The sequence below is a fragment of the Euprymna scolopes genome, chromosome 12 (assembly GCF_053919585.1).
Source record: "Euprymna scolopes isolate OS-2025 chromosome 12, ASM5391958v1, whole genome shotgun sequence".
In the NCBI taxonomy this organism is placed as follows: domain Eukaryota; kingdom Metazoa; phylum Mollusca; class Cephalopoda; order Sepiida; family Sepiolidae; genus Euprymna; species Euprymna scolopes.
Genome location: NC_136493.1, coordinates 30,865,491 through 30,891,755, shown reverse-complemented (window position 1 = coordinate 30,891,755; position 26,265 = coordinate 30,865,491). Strand labels below are relative to the sequence as shown.

The 26,265-nt window shown below is 34.2% G+C and overlaps 1 protein-coding gene across 1 annotated transcript; it reads right to left on the bottom strand.

Moving 5' to 3' along the window:
• On the bottom strand, positions 1 to 23,594 carry LOC145291233 (mitochondrial protein C2orf69 homolog). Its single transcript, XM_080136830.1, has 2 exons — positions 22,965 to 23,594; positions 1 to 2,639 (listed from the first exon to the last, which is right to left on the bottom strand). The coding sequence occupies exons 1-2, from the start codon at positions 23,184 to 23,186 to the stop codon at positions 1,923 to 1,925; spliced, it is 939 nt and encodes a 312-aa protein (XP_079992956.1). The 5' UTR covers positions 23,187 to 23,594; the 3' UTR covers positions 1 to 1,922.
• Positions 23,595 to 26,265: the final 2,671 nt, after the last annotated feature.

Genomic DNA, 26,265 nt, shown 5'->3' with positions numbered 1-26,265 from the left:
AATATTTCATAAAGTAGTATTTTTTATAATACTAAAAACACATTCAAAACAATAAAACAATAACATTTTACGCAAAAAAATAATAATAATCAAGTAGTTTACATCAATTTGATAACTCTTTTTTTTAAAAAAAAAAACAGGAAATAATTCTTTTTTATAGACTCAGAGTCACCTGTTCTTTTGTAAACTTTTTTCTTAATAATTCTTCTAGTGATTGAAGACTTCAAATAAAACATTTGATATTACCCGTTGATATATTTTCAATTTTAACATAAAAGGAATGTTATTTCATATGAGTTAAAAAAAAAAAAAAAAGTTTTATTAGTTTTATTGCATTTCTTATTTATGCGATTTAGAATTCTCAACTCTAAATAATATAAAAATTAAGCAAAAAAAGATTATGTTCACCTGATTGCACACTCGACCAAACATTGAAGAAATCAATCACACACAAAAAAACAAAAACAAAAAAAAACACCACAGGTTTCACATTAAATAATTGAAAAAAAAAAAAAAAAAAATCAGCAAAATTATTTTTTTTAGAGGGAGGAAATGTGGGTAAATTTTTAGATTAGGTCCACCTCCACAATTTTCTTTTAAATGACGACTTTTATAGGTTTTCAACTATGCTAAATACGGAAATCGCATTTAAATTTTGCAGAAATAAGTAGTTATCGAGATATAAAAAGTTGTATTATGCATGGTATTATTTGGCGGCCATTTTTTTTTACGCGCATACCATAAATATATGCTATATAAACAAATCTACGTGCGTAAAAAAAGATGGCCGTTAAAGAATACAATGCATAATACAACTTTTTATATCTCAATAACTACTTATTTATGCAAAATTTCAATACGGTTTTCGTATTCAACATAGTCGAAAACCTATACAAGTCGTAATTTAAAAGAAAATTGTGGAGCTGGACCTAATCTAAAAAAAAAAAAAAATACCGAAATGTGTCATACATCTGCCAAAAGAAAATATTAAAAAAAAGTTTTCAACATTCAAAGATTATTATTATTTTTTACATAGTTGACTAAAAATGGTCATGGTCAGTCAAAGCAGTATGAGAGTATTCTATTTTATTTTTTTTTTTTTCATTTCACCCCAAACAAGGCACAGAGCCACTTAGTTGTGAGAGACTACTATTTGGGACCAGATTTCTATGTATACTATTTAGGGAGTTGGGAAGCAAGAGGTCTGTTTACATTACACTTAAATTTTTGTATGTCAGTATAGTCAGGGAAACAGGGGCCTGGGAGAGAATTCCAAAGTTCAGCAGTCTGAGAGAAAAAGCTATTTGAGTAGAAGGCTTTATGGCATCTAGAGATTTCTACAGTGAAGAGGTGAGATTTTGCTGCTTGTTGGGTTTGTTGTCAAGGGGATACTAGTGCTTTGAGTTCGTCAGAGCACTTGCCATTGAAATACTTGTAAAACAGGCACAAGAATGCCATGTTTTGACGATGGGGGTAGAGGTTGGAGGTTAGTTGATAGTGCAAGACCTATTTAGGTTCGTGACTCTTTTTTGAACCCTGTCTGGGAGCACGACACTAGCAGCAAATACAGCAACCCAGATGTGGCAACAATAATCCATGTATGGGCAAATAGTGGCCTTATAGAGATACATGATACACTCAAGTGCGAGTAGCTTTTTTTAGCACGGTAGAGAGAGCCTATCTCTCTTGCAGCAGCCTTGGCAATTATTGAGATTTTTTTTCTAATTTAAAAGTATTTTTTTAAAGCTTTCATTCATATTTAAAAAAAAAAAAAAAAAAAAGAAGCTCAATTTATTCGTCAAAGTCCATCAAAGATAGTTATGCTTAATTAAAGCAATGTAAGAATATTTAAAACAATTTTTTTTTAATTTGAAAATATTTTTAAAGCTTTGTTACATTTTTTTTTTTCTTCGACAAAGAGCTTATTCATCAACTTCAAAATCCTGTAAGAGTTGAAAATGTTTGTCGATTGAACGTGGCTCTGAAGAATAGTAAACTTTATCTTTAATGTTGCATTTTAACCGCTGTAATTTATTCACAAAAAGTTTTTCTTCCTGTCCGATCGACACCCGGGTGGGGTCCTTCAGTTGATAAGGGGTGACATGAACTGAAACCTTACACTTGGACTGAGCCAGGTTCTGTAAGATCCGTTCATCGGTGATCCACGTCTTTTTACCCCCACCAGAATGTCCCCCGTCTAGCCAATAAAAAGTTTGAACCCTGTCGATAAACTTGCGTGTCATCGGTTCCATGTCTTCAGCAAGGAGGTCATGAATAAGTTGGTTAAGTACGACGCATCCTTTACTAAAACCAATGAGCTGTATTGGTTGAAGTAGTTCGGATTCTGTATCTATCTTTCGGCATTGCCGAATGTGGATGGATTCTTTAATAGCGTTTTTATAAAGCTGCAGTAGGTGATACCATGACCCTTGACCGATGGAATGATCCGGAACACCAACATCATTTGAGTGGACTAAATTTCCGAATACGCTGAATGTCCCATAATGCATTTTTGACGGCTTCACAACAAATATTGTACTGCCTTTGAATTTCCGATGCAAAAGCTGAGCGGTATTTTCAAGGTTCCATCTGTTGTATCGCTTACCGTCTCGATGGAAAAGCATCTTCTCCGTGTAGTCCTGAAAAAGATGACATTTTATTTGAAATTAATAATTTAGAATATTTGATGAAAAAGTAATACGTAATGATGGTAAAAAGAAAATATATATATATATATATATATATATATATCTGTGGAAATATTCTTTATTCAGTTATATTTCCTTTTTCTATATACCAATCCTTATTTAAGAAGCTCAATGTAATTACAGAGCATATAATGAATGACAAAAGTCTATATTTCAAATTTCATGATGTTGACTATCTTACAATTTATTCCTTTCAGTTGACACTTACAATTCTTGACAGTATCTGTTTCGTAGCACAAAATCAATCACTTAATTATTATATCAATCAGATAATCTATTTTGCCCTTAACTCATCAGAAGAAATAGCAACAATCAATCCACCATAAGATGCGATACTATTGATTTTCCCTCCTTAAGTGTTGAGAAACAAAAAATAAATAAACAATAAAAAAAGTTTATCAGCAGAATAATGCAGAGGAAGTTGCTCACAAAGGAACACAAAAGAAATCTAAAATAGGATAGTTAATCAATGTGTGGCGGTAACAGAAACAAAAGGGCTGAACAATGGAGATCAATGTGCTATTAGTTTTAGAAGTGTGAATGAGTTTGCAACAGTTTAAAACAGTTGGGGACAGTTTGTGCACAGTCTTAAGTTTGCGACGGTTGATGACAGAGTTGAAGAGAGTTGCAAGTTAGGCATAGAATGCAGGTCGTTGCTCGAAGCAGATGGGGAAAGGAATCTATCAACCAAGGATAAAGAGACCTCACCAGACTAATAAGATGTGGACGATAGTGTATAGAGGGTCAGTGGTGTCACGCTCACACAACCAGAGTTTGTGTTTTGGTTTATTTTTTTTTTTTTATATTTGTGAACATGTACATGCCCCTCGACAGTCGCCAATGTTAGAGATGATGGCACAGCTGGAAGAGAGGATGATGGAAAAGACTGCAAAAATAGTGTTGTGGTTGGCAATGTTGTCAGGCAGGGTACCACATGGTTTTATTACATAAACTAGCGGGGGGTACCCGGCGTTGCCCGAGTGTTTGTTTCCGGGACGGGGGGGGGGGGGAGTTTTAAAAAATGTTATGGTAGGTAAGTAGGAAGGATCAAACCCGGAGTCATGAGTAAAAGTAGGAAAATAAAGTGTGAAAAAAAAAAAAAAAAAAAAAAAAAAACATCTGCAACGTTAACAGTTCGGCCACCAAGAAAAGTCCATTCCAGTTGTTTAGGAAAAAAAAAAAAAAAAAAAAAAAAAAAAAAAAACGACTACGGTAGGTCGGCGCGAACGTGAAAATATAATGTGAATTGTCCAGCACGCTAACCACTATGCCACAGAGCACTGCAGCTTAGTTTAGTGATTTTAAATAACTTCACATGAAAGAACTACGAAGCCAAACCGGTGTTCTCTTCTCAACTGTTCCTTGTGAACGATCCCCAAACGGTGTTAAGTGGTGGCAGGGGGAGGAGGAATTTATTAGAGAGAAAATATTTTACCACTTCCATTGATCTTAACCGATTTTGGCCGTGACTTCTCAGCAGAAAAAGTATAGAAATCTAAGATTATCGAGGAATTTGAGAAATAATAAGCCTATAACACACCTCAGATATTGTTCTGCCGTTTGTGCATATTATATTTGCATGAAATATCTTGATTTTTAATCCTATTAAGGTCAAAATCCGAGGGGAAAAAATGAGTTCATTTTATTTATATAGAGAAATTATAATCTGAAACTATGATTGAAAATAACCACAAACAGTTCAAGAATAAAGTTTTTTTTTTTGTTTTTTTACAGATAAATAACAACTTATAAAGGCCAAAAAGATTGAACAAAATATATGGATTGTCAGTTGAATGATTGACTACCCCTTGCAAACGATTTGACATATTTGTTCACGTTGTATTTGAAGATGACCATGTTGTAGTTTGTAGGAAAGAAGTCCTATGGTAATGTATTCCACAGATGAGATGTTCCTGCAGAAAAACTTTGTTCATGGAAATTCCACCTAGTGCTTGACACATGGAAGGGAAAGTTCTTTTTAATTATTGCACTTTATTATATGTAATATATACTGCACATGTGCGGTGACATATGCCCACAGTTCTTTGTATTAGTCAGATTGCCATTCTCATCCTGGACGTTATTCTCACAATGTTTCATCTGATGTGTCTTGGTTTCTTGATTCTTATTTCTTAGGTTTTTTTTTTTAGACTATTTTCTAATTCTCTGAATGACAGCTGGCACAGTTCTCTATCAGTTTGCTGATTACCTTAATATATTTCTATGTGCCAACTATTGTGGATTTACAAAGTGTCTTCAAGAAGTTTCCAGACTTTTTTTTCTTCGTATGAAACACTTTTATTGATAGTATACACACATGAAACTCTAGTCCCTTTCAAAGTAATCTCCTTCAGCTGCAATGCACTTCCAACAACTTCAGGAAGGTCCCATGGAAGTTCTCTTGTGTAAGCGTGTCAATGACCCTCGTCACAGCCTCTTTCATCTCCTCAACTGTCTCATAATGACAGCCTCTAAGGTTTTCCTTGAGCTTAAGGATAACCAAAAGTCAAAGGTAGCAAGGTTTGGTCAAAGTCTGTGACAAGGATGAAGCATCCTTCGCGCAAATCTTCCACATCTTCAGTTCCTTGCAAATAATTGCATGTACAGTTCGCACACTGTGCACTTATTGTCTTTATAGACACACGATGGTCCTTATCCATGAAATTCTTTATTTGGCCAATCAAATAACTGATAGATGCTAGAAATCATTGTAAGAGAAATATAGTGACAGGCAAAAGAAAGCATACTTAAATAATCAGAGAATACATTGAATCACAAAATATAGAAACTCATGATTTCTGGAAAATCTATAATAGTGTACTGAATAAAGGGCAATCAGTAATTCCTCCACTGTCCAACAACCAGAAGGTTGCATGCACAGCAACCGAGAAGGCACAACTGCTTTCCTGGCGATTTGCCTCCAACAAAAAACTTCCTTCCAAATTTTCTTATGTGGACTGAAGCCACACTAATCACCTCAAGTGTGAGTAGTTTTTTAGCACGGTAGATTATTATGATATCGCGATAATTTTGTATGGATCTTTGTTATAATAAGGTGCAGCAAACTAAGTATTATGGTACCCATTTGATGCCCAGTTAGGGATTAATAAGGATTGGTATTTAATGCAAAAATGAGCATAAGTTTAGCAATATTCAACCATCAATTTAGGATAAAGTCAACAGGTTTTAATTTTTGCCTGTTTTTAACAAGCTAAAATGTCTAGTCTGTTAAATATTTTTCATATTTAAAAAAAAATTCAGGTTTATGATGATTGATATCAGCTTAAAATATTGGAATTAAAAGGCAAACACTTTATCCACACGGCCACCAATCAAACAGAACTGTTTTACCTGAAACGAGTTTGGCGCAAGAATTTTTACCTCTTCATATAAACCTGACATCTTCATTCATTTTACTGCAATGTTGCTACACACACACACACACACACACACACACACACATATTCACACATTCTAGCGTAAAAAAATAATTTCATGGAGACAGAAAGATGTTTTACCTTATTTTTAAATATTAAAAATTAAATAAATAAATATAAAACACTTACGAACAAACGAAAAGATCTCATTTGTTTGTTTTTATTATTCTTGAAACGACAATACAGAATCTTTGAGCGTTCCTGGAATTGACCCCCCCCCCAAAAAAAAAAGAAACAAGTCAAAAAAAATTTCTTTTATTTACAAAAAAAAAAAAAAAAAAGCCAGTGAAAAAAACAAAAACAACAAGACGATAAAAGGAATTCCATTTTGTTCTGAAACTTTTCAAACGCGTTAATGTTTATAACGTTATTTCTACAGTGGGAAAATTAGCTTTTCCCTTTATTTGCTTTTCAGGTTGGAGTCTGACTACACGGCTTTTCTTTTTTTTTTTGGTCGTTCCGGCACTTGCTGCTATTTTTTTTATTTTTTTATTTACTTTATTTCTTATTTTTTTTTGTGGGGGTGCGGTCCAGTACATGAGCAACAAAAAGTGCTCAATATCTGGAGAATAGCTTCTTCTCTTTGTATCCCTTCTGCCGAAATATCTGGTGGAGAGGGTATCATGTACTTCTTTTTTTTGGGGGGGGGGGCGATTACATTTACATGTTTTTATCCGTTCTTTTATTTTTGAAATTGTTGTGGGGGTATCGACGTTGCACACAATGAAAATGATCAATATCCCTAGTACAGGAGATGTGTTTCAAACAGAACTTCATGTCAACCCGAGCATCGCTGGGTACCCATGCTAGCATATATATTATTTTTTAAAACAGTAATCTACGGACATGCATGTTTCGAGGCCCTACCTTTCTCCAGCGTAGCTTGACTGTTTCTAGGAATCCAACGCCGGACTTCATATATTACAGTCCGGCACGTAATCCGTTACGCTATGATGCCATAATTTTACAGTTTATTTTTTATCGCTTATAAACTTACATAGATTTGCTGTTGATTTTTTTAAACGGTAATATTGTTAACTTAGCGTCTTCACCTTATGGGTGATTTCCTAAGAAACAAGATCTTCAAGGTAAATATCCCAAGTTAAAATATCGTTAAAAAAAATCAACAACAAAATAAATATATATATAATTCACACACACACACACATTGCCTTGCATGCATTTTTTTTGTTGTTGATTTCCAACATGAAAAAAGAATTTTTAAACAGACAACTATATTATCCAAAACAAATGATTTTTTTAAAATAGTTTTATACTATTGGTACAGGAAATAAATGGTTTCAAAAACTGAAAATGTATTTTTTTTTTACTCTTTAAACTTTTATATTACACTAAAAGATAAAAATATGGAAACGATTATTTTTCAGAGAAAAACTTAAAAAACAAACAAAAAAAAAGCAAAACAAAAAAAACACCTTTTCAGTCATTTACACTAAATAAAGATAATAATTTTTTATACTTTAACATACAAAAAAAAAAAAAAAAAAATGTAATAATAAATGGATGACAATTGTATTTTTAAGCTATTCACAAAAATGAAACGCTTTAGCCATTATAGCATTGATATCACAAAACTGTTCAGTATTGAGTTTTGTGATGTCTGGCTTTTTTGTCCATGGATTCTTGGCAACAAGCCATGTCCGTTCCTCTACTAAATTTATACAGCAACCAGTCTGTAGATTAATATTTACCAAAAACTTGTTAACCCATATGAGCTTATATGGACATATTTTAAGATCAGAAAACCATTACAATCAATATTTCTGGGTTTTGTCCGTTTTTGGATAAGATCTTCATTTTTCTTCTTTCCTGACTTTAAGAACAACAACCAAGCCTAATTTATTTCAATCAATAAAATTCAAAGATTTGAAACAATTCTGCTCTTTGTAATGCATCATCTGTGAAAAGAAGTATGGAATGTTTCTCCAGTTTTTTTCTCTCTAAAATGTTTCTTTTTTGTGTGCAAAACAAATTGAAAAAAATTATTTTTTGTAAATATGAAAGAAAAAGAATATTTTTTATAAAAATATTTAAAAAAAAAAAAAAAAAAAAAAAAAACTAAATTTAAATAAAAATCTAATTTTATTTTATGTAAAATTGTTTTATTAGATATGGTCAAAGTTTTGGGATGAAAACAGATACACACCAACACTGAATGTTTTATGAAAATGTTTTAGACAAATCTATTATAACATTTTTTGCAAAGAAGGAAGTATAAAAGTGAATGCTAAAAGAAAAATAAATAAAAATAAATAACAAAACATCTTGGATATGTGCCTGGTTTTAGTTTAAAAAAAAAAAAATTTTTTTAAATTAACAGAATTTGTTGCCATTTTAGTCAACTATTTTTATGTTAATAGATTGCTTTTAACTGTGGCTCAGTTTAAAAATTATTTTAATAAATACATACTAAGCAGTTAAATCATAAGTCAGTTGAAACGTTTACCTTTGGCTTGAAATATAAGAAATATTTCAACTAAAACTATCCTATGTCATATTTTACTAAACAAATAGTATGTGCGCTATATTTATTTACAGTATCAAAAAAATTTACATATTTTAATGACATTGTGAACAAGTGAGTAAAGAAATATTAATGAAAAAACTATTCATTTACTTTTTAAATATATTTTATTCAACTTTCAAAATAAAATAATCAAAAGTATAAATTAAAAATACAGGAATAGATAAGCCACAAAAAAAAAAAGAAAAGAAAAAAATTGATTTTTTTAAATATCATATCTTACTTGAGAAAAATATACTGAAATTATTGAATGTTTTTGTTTAATGATGTGGTAATCATTGTTTTTAATGACCAAAACGAATTTTTTTTTTCGATCTTGTTTGTATAAAATAAATTCTTTAAAATAAAAGCAAAAAAAAAAAAATGGAGGGGAAAAAATACTAATAATTTATTTTGTCTCAAAATAAAAAAAAAAAATTTAAGAAAGCATTAAACTTTTATTTCAGATCAATAAACTTAAAATAATTAAATGTAATATGTACACCCAACTTCATTTACTTGGAAATCATTTTGACCACTAAAATTAAAGACTACCAACAGTGTGTAATTTCAAAACGAATAGTATTTACTATAACTTTCTATTATTTAAGCCATTTTTCACGTAACGTTCGTTTCTCTTTTTCTTTTACTTCGCTTATCCACCCTCGATCACACACCCAAAAAGACCTGGGTACCTATCGATTTTTTAAATTTTAATATCGAAACAGGCTTATTTAAGCCATTTTTCATGTGTTCGTTTTTCTGTTTCTTTTTTGTTTTTTCGATTTTTACATTTAACATCGTTCGTTTGCCTTACGTTAGTTTTTTGGGGTTTTTTTTTCGATGTTTTGATTTTATTTTCAGGGCTTCGGGTTCAATCCTACCAACTCTCTGATTCTCTCTCCTCTGATCTTGAGCGCATGGTACAGTGGGGGAGGAGGTGGCAAAAAACATTACTTGCCCTAATAATAAACCTAAGTCCGAGTGGCAAATCTCTCCAAAAGTTGTTTTTAACCATGCTACTAACTCTAAGTTCAACGCACCCACCCATGCACACAAAAAATTCCTTTAACTATTATCCCAAGTCAGAGTGGCAATATCCCCCAAAATAAACAAAAAGTAAATACTACCTCCCTCCGAAAATGCACAAAACTTATCCCCCCCATCCACTCCCCCAAAAAATGGTTAACTGTCTTTTAAGTCATGGTCTGAAAATGGAGAATAATTTACATTAAATTCATGCACAAAACTGATCCCCTACTCTAAATTTTAAAATGATTGTTTCTTTTTGTCTTCTTTCCATCTGATATTTAGGTCAAAAAGGGTAAGTGGATCTTGGGTTTACTTTCGGTGGTCACGTAACTCTCGCTTCCCTTATTTTGTTCTCACATTCCAGAAGCGATGTTTCTGACAAAGAGAGAAGAATTGCTTTATTTTTATATATGCTGTAGACACTCAAGAGAATCAGAAAACACCTTGCCAACAATGGCAAACACTAGGGACCCATATACTAAGTGGGGATGAATCATTGTAAAGCCTAGTCAGCAAATCCCATTCATGAAGCATTTGGTAGCTCAGGAAACGCAACAGATAAAGCTCCCTATTAACCCTATTGGATATTTAAGACAAGTGGCCGTTAAACATGAGATTGCTAGATATTATTACTCCCAGACAGTTTTTTTTTTTTTTTTTTTTTTTTTTTTTTACATGGTAGTCACCACTTATCAAGTCCCAGAAGCCACTCGGGGATAAGGGTTATTGCGTGTACAGTATTCAATCAGATAGTATCGTAATAATCATTAGTAATGGAGATTTGATAAAGTGTCCTACTTAAGGGCGGGGGGGGGCGGTTTATCAGGAATTTGTTTATGTTGGACTTAAGACATCCAAGTTGCAGTAAGGTGGGAAACAGGCAAACGGAAGAGAGTTCCACACATGTGCACTTCTAAGAAAGAAACTCTGCTCATGGAATCTACATTTGGATTTAGGCACAGATAAAGAATGGGGAAAATTATTGACAGTGGTTTCAGCTAAACGGGTGTTTGTTTATCGTGAAAGATTGGCGAGGAGGGACGAGAGATTGGAGCTCAGACGAGCACTTGCCATGGAAATAACAATAAAACAAAGACAGGCTCGCAACGTCTCTTCTGTGGGAGAGAGGTTGCAGGGAAGAGAAAAGGGCATCCTCCATTAGGCCTGAAGTCTATTTTGTACTCTGTCAAGACAGGTTAAACCGTTTTTATCAGCTCCTGGCCAGATGTGGCAGCAGTACTCCATCCTTGGATGTACCTGACTTTTATATAGATAGAGAATTGCATCAGCAGTGAGATATCTTCTGTAGCAGTAGAAGGATCCTATCATCTACCTTGGCAGCAGACTTGATGTATGTGTTCCATTTCAGGTCAGGAGTAAAGGTCAATCCCAGAAGCTTATCAAAACATGGAGCCCCCCTCCCTCCCAGACAAGAGCCATCTATTTCAATTGATGCCCGATGGGGATCAGAGTGTTAATGATGTAAAGATATGAGTTTGGTTTTAGATGCATTAAAAGTAACCAGCCACCTCCTCCCCCACTGTACCACATGCTCAAGATCAGAGAAGAGAGAATCAGAGAGAACTTTGTCATTTATGGTCTTAGATGTGTTGCCATAGATGGTCGTGTCATCAGCATAGATGTCAATGAATGATTTAAGTATGTGTTTTGGGAGATAATTGATGTAGATCAGGAAGAGAGTTGGACCCAGGATGGACCTCTGAGTTATGAAATTTCGAGAATGGTGTAAATGTGTTTTGAAACCAAATCCTGTGGATAGGAACAGGAGAGATATATCTAAAGGACAGTAACACAACTGTTTTTGCTGGGTTGAACAGCAAGCCCCAGTCCCCCGCCCACTCAGAAAAAAAAAATAATCTTTTTTTTTTAAGCTTTATATAAAATAAAAAAATAAGGCACTTGTGCATTACTGTCATGGGACAATTTTTTTGATTTCAGTTTGGAAAGAGAAAATCAGGGGCAGACAAATGCAATTCAAAAATTCCCTAAAGATTTCTCTGAAAATGGCTGTAAATACATTGAACGTTAGCACCTTGAATATACACGATAGAATAGAAAATATATTAAAAGAAAAAAAAAATTAAAAAGAGATAAATAAAACCTATTTTATGTTAAAAACTATTTTGTATTATAATTTTCTTAATTTTATTTTAATTCAATGTGTAACAAAAACATTTCTAAAAAAAACAAACAAATAAAAAAAAACATGCATTCCATCCAAAATTATAAATTATAAGTCATTATTTTGTGTACAAAATAAAACTTGTATTTTCTTAATTTTATTTTAATTCAATAAACGATCAGATAATTAACGCTTTTTTGTGTTATTGTTTATTGTGTTGTTGTTGACATTTTCTGAGATTGCAATTATCTGTCCTTGCTGTGCACTCGCCAACCTTAAACCAATGGTGCATAAGTGCCAAGAAGGCTTGTAATATATTTCCAATCCAGTAAAAAAACAACAACAAAAAACACTGATTTTATAATTTGTTAGTCACTATTTGCATAAAAACAATGTTATTTTTTACTGCAAGAATTAGAAAACATTACCAGCAATCTATTATATAAATCTCACCTGTCTGTATGTATGTATGCATGTTTGCCTAAAACTTTCGACAGAGACAACTGATTTTCACAAAATCGGTATCATTTTGAAGCTCGATCTTTTGGATGACAAATATCGAAAAATTGGCTAAAAACATTAATTCTCTCACCCTTAACTGGACACTTTTCTACAGGAAAGGATCACTTTTTTTGCCAATATTTTCGAAAGTCATCCTCTCTTTTCAATTGACTAGCCTTAATTTAATCCTTCGCTACTTCCGGTTTGGCGATGGATGTAATGGTAAAGACATTATGTTCTTTTTCTCCTTCGCGGTACGGGTTCAAGCCTGCCTTCCTACTACCACTTTTTTTTTTTTTTGCTCAACACACACCTCCAAACACCCGGGCATCCAGGCTAGTCTATTATATAAATTTCAAACGTCTGTGTGTTTATATGTGTGTTTGTACATCTGTTTAAACCTTTTGTCATCTGCATCGGATTGGCATGAAACTGGTACCATTTGTTTTGATTTAGTTTTTCTTGGAGAGGTGGGGGGGGGGGGTCCAGCACACGGGTAACGCCAGGCACCTACCCGTTTGTCATAAGTTAAAATACTTTAGGAAAAGGAATTTATGTTTTCCTCCTTATTATAAATTTATAAACACAAAAAGAACAACACCTTGTTAAGACAAACAACAAACAGTTTTATTCAATTGTAGGAAGTAAACCGACCAGGAAGAAGTAAGTCGTTTCTTCGGCGAGGGTTAGTATGTCAAAGTGTCCAGTAGGTCATCAGCTTCTATGGCGAGAGTTGATAACTTGTTGCATCCAGTGAACGGTGGCAAGCGAGAGAAAGATCTGTATTGCTAGCCAGTCGAGTTCTCTCTGCTCCCTGACTTTAGTTCCCAAAAAGGGCTAAAGAAGTTCCGGTACTTATGCACTTATGTTAGCGTGCTGAAATGACATTATTTAGAAAGCTATTCTTAACAGAGGGGGTTTTGTAATTATTCTGTAACAATTTCAAAAAACAAAAAAAAAAACAAAAAAAAAAACAGACATCGTGAAACTCGAAAATGCTATTTAAAAAAATAGCACAGTAACATAAGTACATAAGCACTGAAGTTACTTAGGGGATATATGAATCATGCGCCCCACCAGCTGATTGATCAATGTGTAGCTGAATTACTCAGCGGGAGAGGGGAGATGGCATTGATTCACAAGAGAAAATAGATCATTATTTTGTTTGCTGCTACATCACCCCCTGTTTAGGCAGAAAGCCAACAGAGAACAAAAAAGGTAGCAGTTTTAAAACCAGATATGCAAAGAAAATGTCAATACAGTTTGCAGAACTTTTTATGAAAAATTGTTCTGCTTTTCACTTTAACATTTTGCTGACAAAGAAAAATTGTCATTGATTTTCAGTGGGAAATATTTAAGACTAGCAGGACCTGTGTACTGGTGTTACTCAGTAGAAATATGACCCAAAACCAGAACAGGTATAGTGAAGGCCCCTCACCTAAAACAAAATACTTTTGATTTGTATGTGTATCACATAAAGTACTGACTATGGATAAATAGCTAAAAAAAGTTGATTTTTTTCTTTTTAGATAATTGTTATTTTATCAACTTGCATGAAAAGAGCTATGTAAAAGATGCTCAAAACCGTTGGAATTATACAAATACCATCAGTAGTTCAAAAGTTATGAGAATTTTAAGTGCCAAAATTTAGGCTTTTTCGTGGACATTTTTCTTTAGAAAAAGTGAGCTAAATTACGGACCTCACACATTTCAAGAAATTCAGTAATTTCGCCACCATTTATTTACTTTTCAAGCTATTCTCATGAAACTTGGCACTCTTATGTAAAATTGTGTGTCCTTTCTGATCATGCAGTCAAATTTGACGTATCTCTTTACCATAAGCCATGAATTATGAATTCAGATGTACAAATTTAAATTTTTTTTAAACTGGTGTGTGGTATCATACAGTGGGTGTCTATTCATGAACAAAACTAAGTATTATAGTCATATTTAAATATAGCTTTATTGAGAATAGGCATTTTCCTGCTGCCTCACCAAAGGAGAGCTTAATCTTGGGTGTAGCCATTGAATGCCTAAAGAGCATTCATGGCCGGTATTTACTACTCCTCTCAAATAAAAAAAAAATGAGTAGATATGAATTAATCTAAAAAAAAAATAAATCAAAGAAAATTTTTCATAGAGATTTTGGATTTCTGTAAAAGATGGAAATTCCCATGGTCAAATAGAACTTATGCATTTTGGGATCAGTCCAATTTTCAATTTTGTAAATCCTCTCTATCTGGCCCAAAATATACCCCTATTTTCTGAGATGCAACCATAAATCATACTCTACGTGAATCCTTGATATAACTTTCACAGTACCAGGATACCAGGAATCCTGATAAACAACAACTATATATATTCATCAGTTGATGGTAATTTTTGTCATTTCTATTGTTGTTTTACTGAAAATTCAATTATGTAAACGAAGAAATAAAACGGTAATTTTTTTTACCTTGTATCCACCTTAACATTTAAAATGATTATTTCCATAGGTTTTAGGGTATGCTGAAAACGAATATCGCATTTAAATTTTCTGCAAATAAATAGTTTTCCGGATATTAAGCAATGTCATTTCTTATGTTATCGCTGGTGGCCATCTTGGTACGTGCAAGCGTGCAAACGCAACCCCGAGAAACTATGCATACCAAGATGGCCAGCAATAACATAAGAAATGACATTGCTTGATATCCAGAAAGCTACTTATTAGCGGAAAATATAAATGCGATATTCGTTTTTAGCATACCCGAAAACTTTAAAAGGTAGTCATTTTAAAGAAAAATTTTAAGGTGGAAACAAGGCAAAAATTTACAAAATGCATCACAATGAAATTCTTTATCGAACCGCCTAATTATTATTTAGATATCCTCAGTTAAAAAAAAAAAAAAAAAAAAAAAAAAAAAAAAACGAGTTTGTTTTACAGATTCATAAAAATGGTCTTGACAAGGAGTTAAAAATAAATTCAAGTTTCACAATATCTTTTTTATTTAATTGTTAGGTGAAAGTACAGAATAGTTAACAAAAAACACCCTTCCTTCCCCATGATAAGAATGGGTTTCTAAATAATAACGTTATTATTTCAACATGGTAGTATAAGTGCACAAGTACATTTTATTTGTTATGTATTTGTTTTATTTCTTTTTTTTACCACTAAAAAACACAATGCTACTTCAAGTACAACTAAGTTAAACGGATGTACTTAGTACATTTTGTTGTTTTTTGTTTGGAAATCAAATTTGAAAAACTTGAAAATAATTTTTTTAAATTGACGAACTCAGAATAAAAAAATGACTAGTATGACATTTTTCTATTTTTAAGAGAATATTTTAATCAGCTCAGCGCATGACGCGCTTAGCAACCATTTTTCTGTAAGCGGATTTGATTTCTATAAAAGATAACATTTTAAAGAAAATTCTGCGCAATTAATAATTATCAAATATTTACATATTATACCTGAAAATAATTCTGAAACTATTATCTATATGAAAATGGATAATATATGCCGATTTATCTTATCAATTTTGAAATATTCTTTGTTAACTTTGCTCGGCCGTAACTTTGCTTCCTGTGGTTGTAAAAATAAAAATACAAATATCAGTAGAGATGGACTTCTTTGTTTATATAGCCTGTAAAATTTCAGCCATATCCAATCAAATTTAACTCCGCGCATATGTATCCAAATGTAACGTATAAAATGTAAATATTGAAAAAACTGTTTCCCTTTTTGTTGTCATTTTTTACCATTTTTTTTTTTTTCATTTTTAATGTTGAGCATAAAAACGTTGAACACATAAAAGAAAAATAAATTAACATCATTGGAATGCTTACTTTATTCTCTTTCCGTCAATGTAATTCTTTTAAAAATTGACCAACAAATAAAAAAGATATGACTTGTTGAAGCACATTAGGTATGTAATATTGCTGATGTCCACGAAAATACAGCATACGCTTGTAATGCTAGGCAGTGGCCAAAATGAAAGCATCTGGCTTCTACTGTCGTGCATTGTCTGGCAGTGGCAGGTAGCAGGCGTTGTCATTCACTGGTGACCATGACCAGTATCAGCCTCAATTTGACTGTTCCAAAGTGAAATTTGCAAGCACTGGTTGTCACTGGCGTATAGTAGTGTTTTGAGGTGTTTGGTGGTCACAAGCTGCCTCTGCAACAATCATTCATTGTTTGGAATGGCATCCATTGGATTGCTCCAAAATGAAATCGCCTGCCTACAATTGTCGGGCACTGTCATCCAGGGGCGGTTATGCCTTATCGGCTGTAATTTGGGCTAGTGATATTAGGTGGTTACTGTCATTTGGTGGCACTGGCAAGCACTGTCAGTTATTGCTATATTGAGGGGGTTATTTGTGGGGACTAGCTTCCTTCACAACTGTTTGTCACTGTCATTAAGTGTCTGAGAATGGCTGCCATGACAGCATTCTTAACATAAGCATTCACCATTAAAATACTTGTAGAACAGGCAGAGGGATGCAACAGTTCATTGATGGGACAGAGGCCAAAGCTCAGATGATAGTTCAGGACCTATCAGGTTGGCGACTCTTTTGAACGCTGTCCAGCAGAGAGAGACTAGTAGCAAATGTACCAGCCCAAATGTGACAACAATACTCCATACATGGGCGAATGGTGGCTTTATAGAGGTACAGGATACTTTCAGGCATAAGTAGCTTTTTAGCATGGTAGAGAGAGCCCACCTTCTTCACAGCAGCCTTGGCAATGCTCTCAATCTATCTATTCCAACTGATGTTTCCTGTGAATGTTAGGCCGAGGAGTTTGAACAAAGTACTTTCAGGTAATGTATCTTTAGCCATTGCTATTCATGGTTGAGAAAGTTTCTTGTAATTATTGAAGGAAACAAGCTTAGTCTTGGCAGTATTGAATGTTACCATTCATTTTTGTCCCCATTTCACAACAGATTAGAAGTCTTCCCCTACTTTTTCTGTCATTTCCTTAGATATGTGTTCATTTGTTTTCCCCTCATACCTGTTATACAGCATGGTGTCATCAGCAAATATACACATCTCAGAGAGGTCATTTATGAATATTAGGAATAATGAAGGTCCAAGAATAGACCCCTAAGGTACTCCTGCATTAATATCATATTGTTTAGATGTACGTCCGTTGAGGATAACCTGGATTCTTCTCTTACTTAAGGATTTAATTATGTTAATTATTTGTCCAGTGATACCGTATGATCTGATTTTCTTGAGAAAACCATTATGCCATACCCAGTCAAAAGCTTTAGATATATCTAAGGCTACAGCTCTACCCTTCCCTGCTTTGTCTAGTGTATGGTATATATGTTCAGAGATTACAGTTAGGATATTTGGTGTAGAATGGGCTTGTCTAAATCCACATTTAGGATCAATCAAAAGTTTAGCAGCTATAAGGTGATGGACTAAAGCTTGATTAATTAAGGACTCAAATATATTGGTGAAAAGCAAAATGGGTCGATAATTTGATGAGTTAAGTTCTTTCACCAGAATTCTTGAAAACTGGTACCACAGAAGGAGTTTTCCAGCAGTTAGGAAAGCAAGATTCATGAAGGCATTTGTTGTATAGTTTGGAGAGGACTGGAGCAACCTCAGCAGGGCATTTTTTTTTTTAATAGCACAGCTGGGATGAGATTGGGTCCACATGCTTTTGAGGTGTCTAGGTTTTTTATGATACCAATGTACCTGAGAAGGGGTGATTTTCAGATCATCTAGTGTGACATCTGTTCGGAAATTAAAGTCAGGGAAGGAGTGGTTTGCCGTTCCAATGTGGAGTTAGAAGCAACCGACTGGCAAGCATGTTAGCTTTCTCGGTTGCTGTGCAAACAACCTCATGACTGTTGGATAGTGGAGGTATTGTTGATTGCCCATTATTTACTACACTGTTGTAGATTTTCCAAAAGTTTCTGTGCTTCGATGCATTTTCTGGCAGTTTCAGTATATTCTCTCTTAGCTGTTGCTATTTCCCTCTTACAATTACTTCTAGCTTCTACAAACTTCTGTCTGATTGAACTGAACTCATGTCGGTTAAATCTGTGGTACGCATGCTGCCTTTAAGCAATGGCAATTGCACAAGTACGAGTAAAACATCGAGGAGAGTGGGGGGGGTGCTATAAAATTTCTGCGTGGGAACATACTTCAATCACCGTTTTGAATCATACAGTGGTCTCATTTGCGAACTGTTCAGCAGGAAGAGAAAAGATATTTCCCAAAGGGGCATCTCTGATAATATCCCTGATGGCTTCCCAGTCAGCCATTTTGTAATACCTTGTTGTTTTGAGCAATGGTTCTTCAGTTTTGGGTCGAGAATTTAGGGCGATTTCTACTATTATCACAGCGTGATCAGCATTCCCGAGTGGGCTGTGGGCATTCGTTACACAATCATCAGGAACTGTGGTCAGAAATAGATCTAGAAGTGAGGCATGTTGATCTTCCTGGTCTGGGAAACGTGTCTGAAATGTAACCGTCTGTGATAGAGAATGAGATATAGAGAAGCTATGTTATGCTACCAGCTGTGTCTGTAAGTAGAGAATCCAAGCGAAGTACTGTGGTAGACATTGAAGTCACCAAATACATGTACTTGTGCAGTGTGCACTAGTATCGAGGGAGAGTGCTGTTTTTATGCTGTCAGAGACTTTGTTTATTAGGGTACAATCCTAAATCAAGGGAGAGCGGTAGAGAAAATAAAAGTAGCTAATGTTATATTGCACATAAAGGCCTGGTCGTCTGATTCTAGTTTTGTTTCTCTAGTCAAGGGGAGGGTGTTGCAAACAGACTCCAAGACTGTGCATATGTCTGTCCGAGCCCCTACGGCAACGTGGGAGATAACCAGGCATGTTAAAGTGGTTAGAGGGGATGGAGGATGTAGGTTAATTTCACTTAGTGCTAAGATATCCGGAGTGTTTGCTAGGAGAAATGATTCAACATTATCTAAATTAGTTCTAAGCCCGCGGATATTCGTAAATGCAAGCCTCAAAGGAGGAAGTATATTGGTTTTGCTTGAGTTTAAGCCTGTTTTAATCGTAATTTTTGATTGAACTGTCATTTTATTTTATTTACCCCCAAGAACGGCTTTCGAAAGTGACACGCCATTTTATGGGTGGGGTGGTTGGGGTTGTCACAATTTGAAAATACTATTTTAAAAATAGCGCGGATCAATAAGTGCACTGCACTGCACTACCACAGAAAGAATGCAAAGTCGAAGAAGACGCGTAAAGAAGAGATAGAAAAAAGAAAAGGGCGAAACAGATGAAGACGCGGAAAGAGAAGAAATAGAGGGAAGGAAAGAAGAAAAAGAATGCAAAATCGAAGACGACGAAGATGCTGCAAAGGGAAGGAGAAAAAAAGACGTGAAAAAGTTGAAGACGTGGAAAAAAAGAAAGAAGAAAAAGAAGCCGAAAGTGACGCTGAGAAAGAAAAATAAAGAAGCAAGTGGCGGACGACGGCCATTAATAAACAACGGGGTTTGTTTACGTATAAATGGCAACGTAGTAATTACGGGACATGTGTATTGTAATGTAGCAGCTTAAAAAAAAAAAAAAATGATGTAAGCGGATTCAATCAAAAATATAGCCAAAGCCACTAGGAAGAATTTGTCAAAACACTAATTGGAACCCATTAACGTTTGAAGGCTAAACTGCTATTTAAAAAAAAAAAAAAAAAAAAAAAAAAAAGGCCAAATTCGCAAAATTTAGCCTTTTCAGGGTTGCCAGATTGGCCTGTTTAAGACTAAATTTATCGAATTTGGCCTTTTAAAAAGAAGTTTGACCTTTAAACGTTGGCTGGTTCTAATATGGGGGGGGGGGTCGATTTTACTAGAACTTTGTATTAAAAACTGAGCACCCCAACAAAGATTTAAATATTGATTTTTTGGATTTTTGGTAGATTAGTCCAATCGATAATAATCTGCTGAAAAACAAACAAAAAAGACGAAAAGAAAAAAATATACACAAAGAGTAAGTAGTAGGTAAACCTAAATTTGATCTTGTCATTTCAACACCGTATGGATATTGAAGAACTTGGTTTTGACTATTCATTCATAGATTCAAATTCCATTGTGTGTATGTGTGGGGGAGGATTGTTCAATGAACAATGTTCAATGAACAACGAACAATCACTCCACCACACTCCAGACACACGCACACACCAAACTTTGAAAATTTCAACAGGTTAGCGCATTTTCTTCCGAGATATTTCCATAAATGGAACGTACAAGTTCTATGCGTCTCCAAATATGGAAGTCGGAGGGGGGGGGAATAAAAAGAACAATGTTGTGAAAATGTTCCGATTACCAAAAACCGGACTTTTTGTTTTAGTTTAAGGTATTTTTTTGCAACATCATAGTTTAGACCTTAAAAATAATTTTTTTTTTTCTTTTCAGCTAATACGTTTTAACGGCCTTTAAAGATGAAGTGCTTGTTAAGATATAGTCGACAAATCGATTTTTTAAATATATCGTTTTAAGCTAAATAAGCTTTATTACGTGTTAATTGTTATGTCGAAAATAGTAATATATCCAAAAATTATGAAAATTCATCGAATAGAACTACTGTCTTAGTAATAAAAAAAGTCTATCATTTTAGACTACAAGATGCAATTTTACCCAATTTTCCGTAAAAATTACTTTCAACTATAAATAACTTTCTACTCGATGAATTTTAGTAAGTTTGGGCTTTATTACTATTTTCGACATAATTAAGTACGTAATATTGTTTTTGCTTAAAACGACATTTAAAAAAAAATGATATTTTAACAAGCACCAATGATAACATGAAAGAAAGAAGGCGGACCTGAACGAGAATCACCCCCCCCTAATTTTTATAGTATGTTTTTAAAACATACTATAAAAATTAGGGGGGGGTGATTCTCGTTCAGGTCGTTTTAGTATGAAGTTTTCGAGGTTGGGGGAGTTTATTCCGAAAGCCGTTCTTAACATGGGGAAATTGGAGGGAATGTTTATACTGCGCTGGATTAAGAAAAAAAATTTTTTTTAAATACCAAGGTCCGCCAGAAAGAATTAAAAAAAAAAATGGCGCACGTATGGAAGCGGTACCCGCTCTGTTTTTTTTCCGCGGATTATTATCGAATGGTCACTAATCCACTAGATTAAAAAAAAAAAAAAAAAAAAAGAATATTTAACATTTTTAAGAGGTGCTTGCTCTGTTTCTAATACAACGTTCTTGTAAATCGACTGCCCCCCCCCCATTTTGGAAGCATCGCCTTTTATCAGCCAAATTTCATGAATTTGCCTGTTTTAGCGTTTTTTGGCATTTTTTTTACATTAAGTCCACCTCCACAACTTTCTTTAAAATGACTTTTGTAGATTTTCGACTATGCTGAATAAGGAAATCTCATTTACATTTTGCAAAGACAAGTCGTTTTCGACATATAAAGACCTGTATTATGCACTGTAATACACTGCCCGTCATGTTTGTACGCGCATGTAACATGTACGATAAACAAATCTACTTCTCTGCGACCGACTCTTATCATCTAGCGGAAACAAATCCACTTCCCCCCCACAACTGAGAAATTAGTAATGTGCATGCGCGTAAAACAAAATTACGATTTTTTCACTTCCTTGAGTAATTTCATGCTAAGAATGGCTTTCGAAATAGACACTCCCAACCTCCCCATGTTAAGAACGACTTTCGGAATAAACGCCACCAACCTCCCATGATAAGAACGGCTTTCGGAATTAACACTATTTGGGGGGTGAAAAATATTTGCCCAAATTTAACTGATATTCGTTGTCAGCATACCCACCCGCAGATATAAAAAAATTTGGGGGGGGGGAGCAGTCAGTGTCAGTCGCAGAAAAGTGGATTTGTTTCCGTTAAGTAGCAGTATCGGTCGGCGGTCGCAGCGTGCACAAGCATGGCGGCCAGCGAATTACAGTGCATAAGGGCTTTACATCTACTTGTCTCTGCAAAATTTAAACGAGATTTTCTTATTCAGCATAGTCGAGAAGTTCGAGAACCTGTACAAGTCGTCATTTTACTGCTGCTGTAGTGCTGCAGTGCTGCAGTCTGCACTGCTGCTCCGCCCCGGCTCCGTTTTTAATTCAACGTTCATTTTTAAGGGGGTGCTGCTGCTGCTCAGCAGCACCCCCTTAAAAATGTTTTTTTTTTTTATATTTTAGGATAATCTTGTAGATTAGTGACCATTCGATAATAATCCGCTGAAAACAATGAAAAACAGACGAAAACAAATATATATATATACTAAAAAAAAAAAAAATACCGCTTCTTCCATACGTACGCCAAAAAATGATCAATTTTTACGACGTGCCCCAAGCGTATTTATAAGCACTCCAACCTCAAAAGCCGTTCTTAACATGGGGACGTTGGGGGGGGGTATTCCGAAAGCCGTTCTTAACATGGGGAGGTTGAGGTGTTTATAATATGCTGGGGCACTTTATAAAATTTTTTGAGAGGGGATCACTTTCCTATATAAACTATATAAAATAAAGTGAGCAGTGTCAGCACCCACTTTGGTAATCGGAACATGTTTACGTAGAAGCTAGGTTTTCACTCGACACCGGTACAGCTGCACTTAGAGTCGCCTTTGCTTCTGAATCGCTTCATTTCGTATATTAAGAGTCCAAGTGACCATACCTGAACATCTCCACCGAAGTAGATAACATGTTGACGGGTGGCACCGGCATCCCCGCAGATAATCACGTCGTTTTGCTTGGCAGGTTCCGAACCAGGAAGACGAACATATCTCATGCAAGGCGGAGGGTCAATCGGTGCGTCATTGTAGTCTTCTGCCATAGATCCATTCCCAATTTGTACAGGGCGACAGTTAGACGCGAGTTCTTCTTCTTCGGCCATCATCACGTTCTCTCCGCCTCCAAACAAATGAATTAATTAAAAAGAGAAAGGTCGATAAGAAAGAAGATGGAACCGAAAATCAGTATCACTCTTCTCGTCAACTGTATCAATAATAATCATGGAGGAAAAACGACGATGTCATCACAAGGGAAGAATAGTTGACGCATAAGTCGGCACCCTTCTTGCAGTATTTGACCAGCATCTTCAGTTAACAAATATTATATCACATTGAAAACAAGTCTACAATGAGGCGGAGATTTTGGTAGGAATTCGATTATTATTAGTAGTAGCTTCACTAATCAAAGACTTACTATTGTCAGCGAGAAGAGAAAGCGTATGTGATTTTCGCGGAAGAAAATATTGATCTTTTTTAGACGCGTGTTGTTGTTATTGCTGCCGTAAATGGGTTTCGAAACAACTGTCGTGATCGGCGCCTTTCATAAACTATCGTGTTTATTAAAAATAAAAATTTAAGAAAAAATATTTTTTTATTTTTCGTTTATCTAGTTCAAAATTATTCTTAGATTCTTTGTGTTTTTACAAATCAAATAAATAATGCGTATTAATTATTACGACTGAAAAATAATATCAAGTAGATAGAGATGGGAGGGGTAGAGATAGATAGATAGATAGATAGATAGATAGATAGATAGAGGGGGGAGAAAGAGAGAGAGAGAGATTACTATAATTTTTAAATCGATTAATATTCGAATTTCCGTAACAAAACCAGGAAATTAAAAATATATTTTTAGATCTGTCCACGTGCTCGGTCGACGTCCGTTGATAAATTTATGGGAGAATAAAGGGTGTACTTTTAAACTTTCTTAACTGAACCAAATGCTTTTTCGGTTAATTTTTTGTTGCTTATTCAGATTAGCACTTATGGCGGCAATTAAATGTAAATAAAATACAGAAAAGTCCGTATGATGTACGTACTCGTTATAGAACGAAAATGTCATATTCCAAAAATTATGTAAATCAATCAAGTAGTTTTTTTTTAATTAAGAAAATCAAAATTTACGATTTTTAGCGATTTTACTATCAAACTGGATTGAACGTAAGGCTGATTTTTCACCTCTCAACTCCGATTTGAGTTGCCCCCCCTTTTTTATTTCATCTGATTTAATCATGACCGACGAAAACACTACAACTTGCTTAGTTGTAAAATTTGATTTTCTTGAATAAAAAAATACTTGATCAAATTACGTGGAATTTTGGAATATGTCATCCTCTTTCCGTGACTGATACGTACATCATACAGATTTTTTTTTTTTTTTTTAGTTTCTTTACATTTAATTGCCGCCATAAAAAAAAAGATGAAAAAATAAATATACGACAAATAAAGGGCATTTTGTCGTACATTTGGTGACATTTATTAAGTAAATTTCTACCAATATTTTGTTTCATCTTCGAGTTTTAAGTGATTATCGGGACTCCAAAGAGGACCGTCTCGTGTCAGCTATCTTGTTCTCATTCTAACTTAACAACTCTACACTGCTTATGTTTCAAACTTATAAAAACGCTTTAAAATAAATTAAACACACAAAAAAACTAATCCAGGTAGGTATAAAAGTAACTTATCTTGCCTTTGGTAACATTTATTTGTTATAATAACAAATAAATATTACTAAAGGCAAGAAAGTTAATCTTCCAAACTCTGTCTGCATGAATCATATAAAGATAAAAATGGATTTTTTTTTGTCATATCTCAGCATAGAGATATCAAAAAGTTTTGCAAATTTTGTAAAGTTTAGTTAAAAATGAAGACAACAAAAGGAAATCTCATGTTAACATTTAAAAGCAACTTTATTGGTTATTTTTGTTAGTAATAATATAGGAGAGAACCGGGTTAGTCATTAAGAGTTTCTATGTGGGGACATAGATTAAGTATTAGACAGGTTTGTTGAAGAAGAATGGTGTTCATATGCGCTTGTATCTATAGCAGTCGTAAAAAGAGTTTTTGATGTGGAGATGTAAATTAGACAGGCCATTTAATGAGAAAAAAAAAGAAAAATGTTCAGTGGATACGTGTGTTGGAGATAGCCAAAGGGTGCAGGCGAGGTCGCGCTCCAACAGAGGAGTGTACTGTCAGCAAGAGCTGGGAAGAAAGAGGGGAAGTTTGTTGCACGTTTTATATACTCGGTCACGTGACTGAGAGCTGCCTTCTGATTGGATAAGCCAGGAAGAAAGTGGATTCAAAATTTTCAGCCGCAAGAATTTGCTCCTGCAACTGTGTTTGTTGCAATTTTCGTCTGTTACAAAAGTCCCCAGCAAGCAAAATATAGTCAAAGTTCAAGATACAAGTGATCAAGATGACTCGTTTTACTACCACAATTGAAAAGAAGGTTCGTCGCTTCTACAGAATTGCGATGAGATTTTGTAGTCGATAAATGGAGTTTTCAGATAAAAAACAATGTTTTCCACTGATTTTTTGTCAATTGTAAAGTTACAATGGTAGCTTCCAAACCATGCAATCGAAAATCCCTGAATATTACTGAATTATTAAACAAAACAGCTTTAATTGTGTTAGCAGGTGAAACATTTCTGCCACCTAATTCAAAATGGAAAATTAACCTCCCTTTTGAACTCTCCTTTGTCTTATGATAATTTTCATCAAATTCTATTTTTTATTTTCTTTAATAAAAATTTTTCTATCTTATCAATTTTCGTAATTTTTGATATAATCATCTTGAAAATATGAGGAATATGTAGATGCCATTATTTTCATGTGAAATTCAGTATTACAATTTCCGAAATTTTGTCCCAATAGTGTAGAAGCGCCAAAGCTTCCATTCTTCCGCAATGTGACTAGCATCAAACGTAATTTTCATGAACAGATCTTATTTTTAAGAACTTCTAATCTGTGGAACACATTGTGAAATCATGTGCTTAACAATCGCTGACCCAAAATTATGTAGCACAGTTCTCTTTTATTTCTATCTACAATTCTTATTCTGTGTTATGTGACAGCAATGGTTCACAAGTATAAAAAATTATGTGACAGCAATGGTTCACAAGTATAAAAAATTAAAAAAATTCAAGAGAAATAAAAGAAAACACCAACTCCAACCCATTCAGTTGT